Source organism: Scyliorhinus canicula, chromosome 4 (genome assembly GCF_902713615.1).
Source record: "Scyliorhinus canicula chromosome 4, sScyCan1.1, whole genome shotgun sequence".
Lineage (NCBI taxonomy): Eukaryota > Metazoa > Chordata > Chondrichthyes > Carcharhiniformes > Scyliorhinidae > Scyliorhinus > Scyliorhinus canicula.
The window spans coordinates 225,595,206-225,604,812 of NC_052149.1; the positions used below are offsets into that span (position 1 = coordinate 225,595,206).

A 9,607-nucleotide genomic window follows, 5' to 3' on the forward strand; every position below is an offset into this window, starting at 1 on the left:
GTATGCGCGGGACCCGAGTCTGGCGCCCCCGAGCACATGGCGCCCCGGGCAACAGCCCGAGTTGCCAGTGCCTTGAGCCGGCCCTGCCCCCGGACACTGCCCAGCCTCACGCTGCCCCGCCTGCTCGAACATCACAGCCCACCGGGGACTTCCCATGGCCATTCTGAAAAGCTGGTCTCGTGGGTCATGACCCTGAGTTTGAAAAACCATGAATTAAGACACAGGTCGCAAAGTTTGGATGGCCGCAGGTTTACGCAGGATAGGACATGAGTGTCCAACCATGAGTGTGTTAGAATTGTCCGATTTAGAGGTAATGAAGGGATGGATGAGGGTTTCAGTAGCAGAAAGCTGAGGCAGAGACATGGTTAAGTGATATTTCAGAGGTGAAACTGGACCGTCTTAAATGAGGTTGGAAGCTCCTGTCAGAAGCAAATGGGACAAAATGGACAAACTGGGATCGCCACCCCTCCCGTAATGGCTGGGTGGGGGGGGGGGGGGGGGGGGGGGGGGGGGGCGGTTCTGGAACTTCCCTCAATCTTCTGGAGGCCACATAAAACAAAGCATCCAGAGAGTCAGCTGTGGTGATATGCATCACTGTATCTACACAAAGGGTTAATGTAAATACACAACTAGGTAACCACTAGAGGGGGCACCAGAGATGTCATGACATGCAGACATACAGCCAATGGCTCATTACAACAGGACACAACCAATGGGTAATCAGAGCACCCAGAGGTGGCATTACCACAAGGGGGCACTTCACACCCCATACAAAAGGACAGGGCACACATGCTCTGCCTCTTTCCACAGGCAGATATCTAGAGAGTACATCAGGGCTGATCAGCAGTATCACACCCAGCACATGGCTTAGAGCAGGCTGGTAAAGATAGACTGAGTTACTGCAGCTAGATTAGCAGAGAGTCAAACTCATTTAAGGACTACTAATAGTTCAATAAACAACTTGAACCCATTTCATAGTCTGGAGCTTCCTTTGTCAAAGCATACATCAAGGAAGCAGCTTATGCTACAAGAAGCAGCATAACATCATCAGCCAGGCTGTCCGCAGTCAGCTCAGGTACTAGCTAATTTCCCTATATCAGGAAGGTACCCACTATTACAGGAGGTGGGTTATTATTACCTGTGATTATCAATATATTTCAGATTTTAAATTATAGAAAAATAGCCTTTAAAGTTACTATCAGTATTATTTCATTTTAACATTATCACCTCGATTCCATTAAACAATTGAACACTGGTTTAATTATAGGATAAATTATCAAACTGGCTTCAGTTTTTTACATTAATTCATTGCTATTCTCTCACATTATAGTTGATTGGTTCAAATTGAAAGTTTACACATGAACATTTGAATTAAGAGCAGGAGTAGAGGACTCACACACCCCTTGTGTCTGCTCCATCATTCAAAAGATCGTGGCTGATCTGACTGAAACCTCAACCCCACATTCCAGCCTGTCTCCGATAACCTGTCACCCCTTTCTTAATCAAAAATCTATCTAGCTCAGCCTTAAAAATATTCAAGGACTCAGCTCACACTGCTTTTTGAGGAAGTGAGAGAGTTCCAGACTCACGACGCTCGAAGGGTAGCAGGGTGGCACAGTGGTTTGCACTGCTGCCTCACAGTGCCAGGAACTGGGCTTCTGTTCCGGCCTGGGGTGAATTTCTATGTGGAGTTTGCACGCTCTCCCATGTCTGTGTTAGTTTCCTACAGTTGCTCTATTTTTCTCCCACAGTCCAAGATGTGCAGGTTATGTGGATTGGCCATGCCTTAGTGTCCAAAGCTTAGGTGGTACGGCGGGAGTGGTGTAAGTAGGGTGCTCTTTCAGAAGGTCAGTGCTGACTCGATGGGCCGAATGCTCTTGTTCTGCACTGGAGGGATTTTGTGGTTCTAAAACAAACTCTCCTCATTGCCACCTGAAATGAGCTACCCCTTCATTTTTAAACTGTGACCCTAATTCTAGATTCTCCAACAAGAGGAAAGATTTTCCACATATCAATGCCCCTCGGGGTCTTAAAGATTACAGTCAAGTTGCCTCTTCCTCTTAATGACTCTAGTGGATACAAACCTAACCGCTCCAACATTTCCTCGTAAAACAACTCGCCCATGCTACGTATCAGTTCAGTAAACCTTCTCTGAACTCTCTACCACAGTATTTGCTCGGCCTGTGAGGTCTGGTTGATTTTCCATTTCCCTGGGATTCAGTTAATTTCCAAACCAGAATCAAATTCAGTTTCACACTCCACTACAGCTCCCAGAGAAAAACAAAACTCAGATAATCAGAAATATTTATTTCTAAACATACTGCGTGTGCACTCACCCCGGTCACACAATAAGAACAACATCCTAAGACACTTCAGACAGGAAAAGTAAAGAGTTACCTTGGCCCCATTCTTCAACAATATTTCACTAATCGCTTTCCCAATCCCTTGAGCACCGCCGGTCACCAGCGCAACTTTCCCCTTCAGTTCCATCGCAGCCTTTCCTCTGTGTGCAGCAGAAGCTGATCTCTCTCAGCAGGCAAACACTATCGAGACAGAGAGAGGGGGAGGGACAGCCCAACTTTGATCAATCAGTAACTCGCAGCCGCCCAAATCTGGTGCATTCAGATTCAGAGAGATTGGTAGAACGATTAAGGGAGTGTTGAGAAATTATTTTCTTTTCAACCTGAGATACTGAGGGGCTGGGATTCACTGGAAGGGTGGTGGAAGCAAAGCCCTCAATGCAGTTGTTAAGATCCCTGTTATTAAATGCGAGGGTGTCCCAAACCCCAGAAGGGTAACTTGGAACACCGGTACTTAGTGGTGTATATTTCCAATTTGGGAGACTGTAAGGAAAGGTGTGCAAACCATGGATCAGTAGTCCAGTCTTGTCAGAATCAATCAATGAAGAATATTTATTAACTTAAAACACACACACACAAGATAGCCGATAATACACTCCAAACCCCAACAGTTCACAACCACAATAATGTCTATACACACACAGTATCTCATGATGTTAACCCTTGTACTGAGCAACTATAGAATCCCTGCAGTGCAGAAGGAGGCCGTTCAGCCCATCGAGTGTGCACTGACACTCTGAAAATGCACCCTCCACAGGTCCACTACTCTAGAACAGTGACCTAACCTGTGCATCTTTGGACACTGAGGGGCAATTTTTGAGCATGACCAATCCACCTAGCTGCCACATGTTTGGACACTAAGGAGCAATTTGTTGTGCATGACCAATCCACCTAAACCTGCACATCTTTGGAGGAAACTGGGGCATACAAAGGAAACCCACGCAGACACGAGGAGAACGTGTAAACTCCACATGGTCACCCAGGCCAGTATTGAACCCGGGTCCCTAGCGCTGTGACTCAGCAGTGTTAACCACTGTGCCACCTACATTCTACGCCAAAATCTGCACTTCTGAACTCTCAGAAACACCCATTTCCCAAACAGCGTCCAATATTATATAAATCTATGAGCCAAATCCAGACTATAGTTCCCAGCGGCGAGCTATTTTTAGGTCTGGGAGAGTCTTTACATAGAACAGTACATAGAACAGGCCCTTCGGCCCTCAATGTTGTGCCGAGCCATGATCACCCTACTCAAACCCACGTATCCACCCTATACCCATAACCCAACAACCCCCCCCCTTAACCTTACTTTTTTATTAGGACACTACAGGCAATTTAGCATGGCCAATCCACCTAACCCGCACATCTTTGGACTGTGGGAGGAAATCGGAGCACCCGGAGGAAACCCACACACACAGGGGAAGGACGTGCAGACTCCACACAGACAGTGACCCAGCGGGGAATCGAACCTGGGACCCTGGAGCTGTGAAGCATTTATGCTAACCACCATGCTACCCTTTCTTCCATTCAGCGGAGCTGTTCTCTGAGATATCTACAAACCAGCACTTTCAGACTGGAGTTCCGTACTTTTGCAGAGTCATGTTTGCTCGCTATTTCTCTCTCTCTCATCAATGAACCCTGCACCAGATATATTGGGCAGAATTCTCCGATTTCCAGGCTATATCCGGAGGATCCGTGGTGTTATATGTCAAAAAAATCGGTGCTGAGGGGCTAGCAGCCGTGCCATGTAAAATGCCCGGCCTCCATGACAAAAGCGGCTGGAGAATTGCCGGGTCCGTAGCTGCGCATGCGGACGGAGACGACCTGTGGTAGACACGCCGTACAACATGGCGCCGGCTGTGCACGGACCTGACGTGCCAGATAGTGCCCCACTGGACACCCCCTCACCACCCCCACCAGTCCCCCCAGCCCTCGCCTAAGCCCCCCGGCCAGCAGCATGGATTGCTGCACTGTCAGAGGGTCAGTACTGAGGGAGAGCTGCACTGTCAGAGGGTCAGTACTGAGGGAGTGCTGCACTGTCAGAGGGTCAGTACTGAGGGAGTGCCGCACTGTCAGAGGGTCAGTACTGAGGCAGTGCTGCACTGTCAGAGGGTCAATACTGAGGGAGAGCTGCACTGTCAGAGGGTCAGTACTGAGGGAGTGCTGCACTGTCAGAGGGTCAGTACTGAGGGAGAGCTGCACTGTCAGAGGGTCAGTACTGAGGGAGCGCTGCACTGTCAGAGGGTCAGTACTGAGGGAGTGCTGCACTGTCAGAGGGTCAGTACTGAGGGAGCGCTGCACTGTCAGAGGGTCAATACTGAGGGAGCGCTGCACTGTCAGAGGGTCAGTACTGAGGGAGTGCTGCACTGTCAGAGGGTCAGTACTGAGGGAGAGCTGCACTGTCAGAGGGTCAATACTGAGGGAGTGCTGCACTGTCAGAGGGCAGTACTGAGGGAGTGCTGCATTGTCAGAACTGAGGGAGTGCTGCACTGTCAGAGGGTCAGTACTGAGGGAGTGCTGCACTGTCAGAGGGCCAGTACTGAGGGAATGCTGCACTGTCAGAGGGTCAGTACTGAGGGAGTGCTGCACTGTCAGAGGGTCAGTACTGACGGAGTGCTGCACTGTCAGAGGGTCAGTACTGAGGGAGTGCCGCACTGTCAGAGGGTCAGTACTGAGGGAGTTCTGCACTGTCAGAGTATCAGTACTGAGGGAGTGCCGCACTATCAGAGGGTCAGTACTGAAGGAGTGCTGCACTGTCAGAGTATCAGTACTGAGGGAGTGCCGCACAGTCAGAGGGTCAGTACTGAGGGAGTGCCGCACTGTCAGAGGGTCAGTACTGAGGGAGTGCTGTACTGTCAGAGTATCAGTACTGACGGAGTGCTGCACTGTCAGAGGGTCAATACTGAGGGAGTGCTGCACTGTCAGAGGGTCATTACTGAGTGAGTGCTGTACTCTCAGAGTATCAGTACTGAGGGAGTGCTGCACTGCCAGAGGGTCAATACTGAGGGAGTGCTGCACTGTCAGAGGGTCAGTACTGAGGGAGTGCTGCACTGTAAGAGGGTCAGTACTGAGGGAGTGCTGCACTGTCAGAACTGAGGGAGTGCTGCACTGTCAGACGGTCAGTACTGAGGGAGTGCTGCACTGTCAGAGGGTCAGTACTGAGGGAGTGCTGTACTGTCAGAGGGTCATTACTGAGTGAGTGCTGTACTCTCAGAGTATCAGTACTGAGGGAGTGCTGCACTGCCAGAGGGTCAATACTGAGGGAGTGCTGCACTGTCAGAGGGTCAGTACTGAGGGAGTGCTGCACTGTCAGAGGGACAGTACTGACAGAGTGCTGCACTGTCAGAGGGCAGTACTGAGGGAGTGCTGCATTGTCAGAACTGAGGGAGTGCTGCACTGTCAGAGGGTCAGTACTGAGGGAGTGCTGCACTGTCAGAGGGTCAGTACTGAGGGAGTGCTGTACTGTCAGAGTATCAGTACTGAGGGAGTGCTGCACAGTCAGAGGGTCAGAACTGAGGGAGTGCTGCACCGTCAGAGGTTCAGTACTGAGGGAGTGCTGCACTGTCAGACGGTCAGTACTGAGGGAGTGCTGCACTGTCAGAGGGTCAGTACTGAGGGAGTGCCGCACTGTCAGTGGGTCAGTACTGAGGGAGTGCTGCACTGTCAGAGGGTCAGTACTGAGGGAGTGCTGCACTGTCAGAACTGAGGGAGTGCTACACTGTCAGAGGGTCAGTTCTGAGGGAGTGCTGCACTGTCAGAGGGTCAGTACTGAGGGAGTGCTGCACTGTCAGAGGATCAGTACTGAAGGTGTGCTGCACTGTCAGACGGTCAGTACTGAGGGAGTGCTGCACTGTCAGAGTGTCGGTACTGAGGGAGTGCTACACTGTCAGAGGAGCAGTACTGAGGGAGTGCTGCACTGTCAGAGGGTCAGTACTGAGGGAGTGCTGCACTGTCAGAGGGTCAGTACTGAGGGAGTGCTGCACTGTCAGAGAGTCAGTACTGAGGGAGTGCTGCACTGTCAGACGGTCAGTACTGAGGGAGTGCTGCACTGTCAGAGGGTCAGTACTGAGGGAGTGCCGCACTGTCAGAGGGTCAGTACTGAGGGAGTTCTGCACTGTCAGAGTATCAGTACTGAGGGAGTGCCGCACTATCAGAGGGTCAGTACTGAAGGAGTGCTGCACTGTCAGAGTATCAGTACTGAGGGAGTGCCGCACAGTCAGAGGGTCAGTACTGAGGGAGTGCCGCACTGTCAGAGGGTCAGTACTGAGGGAGTGCTGTACTGTCAGAGTATCAGTACTGACGGAGTGCTGCACTGTCAGAGGGTCAATACTGAGGGAGTGCTGCACTGTCAGAGGGTCAGTGCTGAGGGAGTGCTGCACAGTCAGAGGGTTAGTACTGAGGAAGTGCTGCACTGTCAGAGGGACAGTACTGAGGGAGTGCTGCACTGTCAGAGGGTCAGTACTGAGGGAGTTCTGCACTCTCAGATGGTCAATACTGAGGGAGTGCTGCACTGTCAGAGGGTCAGTACTGAGGGACTGCTGCACAGTCAGAGGGTCAGTACTGAGGGAGTGCTGCACTGTAAGAGGGTCAGTACTGAGGGAGTGCTGCACTGTCAGAACTGAGGGAGTGCTGCACTGTCAGACGGTCAGTACTGAGGGAGTGCTGCACTGTCAGAGGGTCAGTACTGAGGGAGTGCTGTACTGTCAGAGGGTCATTACTGAGTGAGTGCTGTACTCTCAGAGTATCAGTACTGAGGGAGTGCTGCACTGCCAGAGGGTCAATACTGAGGGAGTGCTGCACTGTCAGAGGGTCAGTACTGAGGGAGTGCTGCACTGTCAGAGGGACAGTACTGACGGAGTGCTGCACTGTCAGAGGGCAGTACTGAGGGAGTGCTGCATTGTCAGAACTGAGGGAGTGCTGCACTGTCAGAGGGTCAGTACTGAGGGAGTGCTGCACTGTCAGAGGGTCAGTACTGAGGGAGTGCTGTACTGTCAGAGTATCAGTACTGAGGGAGTGCTGCACAGTCAGAGGGTCAGAACTGAGGGAGTGCTGCACCGTCAGAGGTTCAGTACTGAGGGAGTGCTGCACTGTCAGACGGTCAGTACTGAGGCAGTGCTGCACTGTCAGAGGGTCAGTACTGAGGGAGTGCCGCACTGTCAGTGGGTCAGTACTGAGGGAGTGCTGCACTGTCAGAGGGTCAGTACTGAGGGAGTGCTGCACTGTCAGAACTGAGGGAGTGCTACACTGTCAGAGGGTCAGTTCTGAGGGAGTGCTGCACTGTCAGAGGGTCAGTACTGAGGGAGTGCTGCACTGTCAGAGGATCAGTACTGAAGGTGTGCTGCACTGTCAGACGGTCAGTACTGAGGGAGTGCTGCACTGTCAGAGTGTCGGTACTGAGGGAGTGCTACACTGTCAGAGGAGCAGTACTGAGGGAGTGCTGCACTGTCAGAGGGTCAGTACTGAGGGAGTGCTGCACTGTCAGAGGGTCAGTACTGAGGGAGTGCTGCACTGTCAGAGAGTCAGTACGGAGGGAGTGGTGCACTGTCAGAGGGAGGTGTATTGTGGGAGTGCTGCAATGCAAGCGGGGCAGTACAAGGGGTGAGTGCTGCACTGCCAGAGGGAGGTGTATTGAGGGAGTGCTGCACTGTCAGGGGGGAGTATTGAGGGTGTGCTGCACTGCTAGAAGGGCAGTACTGGGGGAGTGCTGCACTGCCAGAGGGAGGTGTATTGAGGGAGTGCTGTACTGTCAGGGGGGCAGTATTGAGGGAACGCTGTGCTGTCTGAGGGGTAGTACATGAGGAGTGATGCGCTATCAATTGTACTAAAGACTCGGATTGGTACAACAGAGGCTTTATTACAGTTAAATGTATGTCCTCCGACTGCAGCTGGTAGAATGGCAGATCAGGAGAATTCATGCATATTTATACGGCTCCTTGTGGGCGGAGCTAGCCGGTAGGAGCTACCGGTGAACCTGTAGTATAGGTATTACTGTACATTCCCCAAATGAGGCACACACACAGTTACACAGTGGATCACCACATTCACCGCCTGTTAAAAATGAATCCGGCGGGGCTGGCGTGGAACTAGGCACAGAATTGTGAATAATTTAAAGGGGAGGGGAAAAAATATATGTGTCCATCTTGTAATCCGGTGCCCATCAGAGGTTAAGTCTGTCCGGTGGTTTGACGGTTCGCTGGGAGCGACGTAGCAGTGGTGGCGATGTCAGCACTGGCGGTGTTGGCGTCGATGACGTCGGTGCTGGCGGTGTTGCTGCTGGCCAGTAGTTGGATGACTCCAGGAGCGTGCCAAAATCTTCCTCGCCCTCTAGCGTGGGCGGGGGAAGGAGGGATGGACCTGGTTTGGCTGATGCTGGGAGCCCCGGGGGGAAGGGTGGCGCGTGGATGGGGGAAGTGTGTGGGAGCGGGAGTGGCACCTGAGGGAGCCAGGTCCCTGAGTGAGACCGTATCCTGGCGGCTGTCGGGGAACTCCACGTAGGCATACTGGGGGTTGGCGTGGAGCAGGCGTACCTTGTCCACCAAGGGGTCTGCCTTGTGGAGTCGGACATGCCTACGCAGTAGAACCGGTCCTGGAGCTGCGAGCCAAGTCGGGTGCGACACCGACTTCCTATGGAAGGTAAAAACACGTTCATGGGGTGTGTTCTTCGTGGCAGTGCACAGTAGCGACCGGATGGAGTGCAGTGCATCCGGGAGGACCTGCTGCCAGCGAGCGGCTGGGAGGCGTCTGGACCGTAGGGCCAGCTGGTCGGCCCTCCAAACTGTCCCTTTCTCCCTCTCTACCTGCCCGTTTCTCCGGGGGTTGTAGCTGGTTGTTCTGCTGGAGGCAATACCCCTGCTGAGCAGGAACTGACGCAGCTCATCGCTCATGAATGAGGATCCCCTGTCGCTGTGGATGTAGGCGGGGAAACCAAACAGAGCGAATATGGAGTTGAGGGCCTTGATAACAGTGGCAGACGCCATATCCGGGCATGGGATGGTGAAGGGGAACCTGGAGAATTCATCGACCACATTGAGGATATATGTGATGCGGTTGGTGAAGGGGAGGGGCCTGAGGCGTTCAAAGGGACAGGACGCTTTCACCAGGTGCGCGCGGTCTGGCCGGTAGAAGTGCGGCTTGCACTCCGCACAGACCTGGCAGACTCTGCTGACTGTCCGTACTTCCTCAACGGAGTAGGGCAGATTGCGGGCTTTGACGAGGTGGTACAAGCGAGTGACCCCTGGGTGACAAAG

At 52.6% G+C, this 9,607-nt stretch overlaps 1 protein-coding gene across 1 annotated transcript in view; it reads right to left on the reverse strand.

Moving 5' to 3' along the window:
* LOC119965411 (15-hydroxyprostaglandin dehydrogenase [NAD(+)]-like) overlaps positions 1-2,605 on the reverse strand; it is a 38,125-nt gene extending 35,520 nt beyond the window's left edge. The window contains exon 1 of the mRNA XM_038796163.1: positions 2,398-2,605. Within this exon, the coding sequence (XP_038652091.1) occupies positions 2,398-2,490 (93 nt within the window). The 5' untranslated portion in view covers positions 2,491-2,605. The remainder of the gene's footprint in view (positions 1-2,397) is intronic.
* Positions 2,606-9,607: the final 7,002 nt, after the last annotated feature.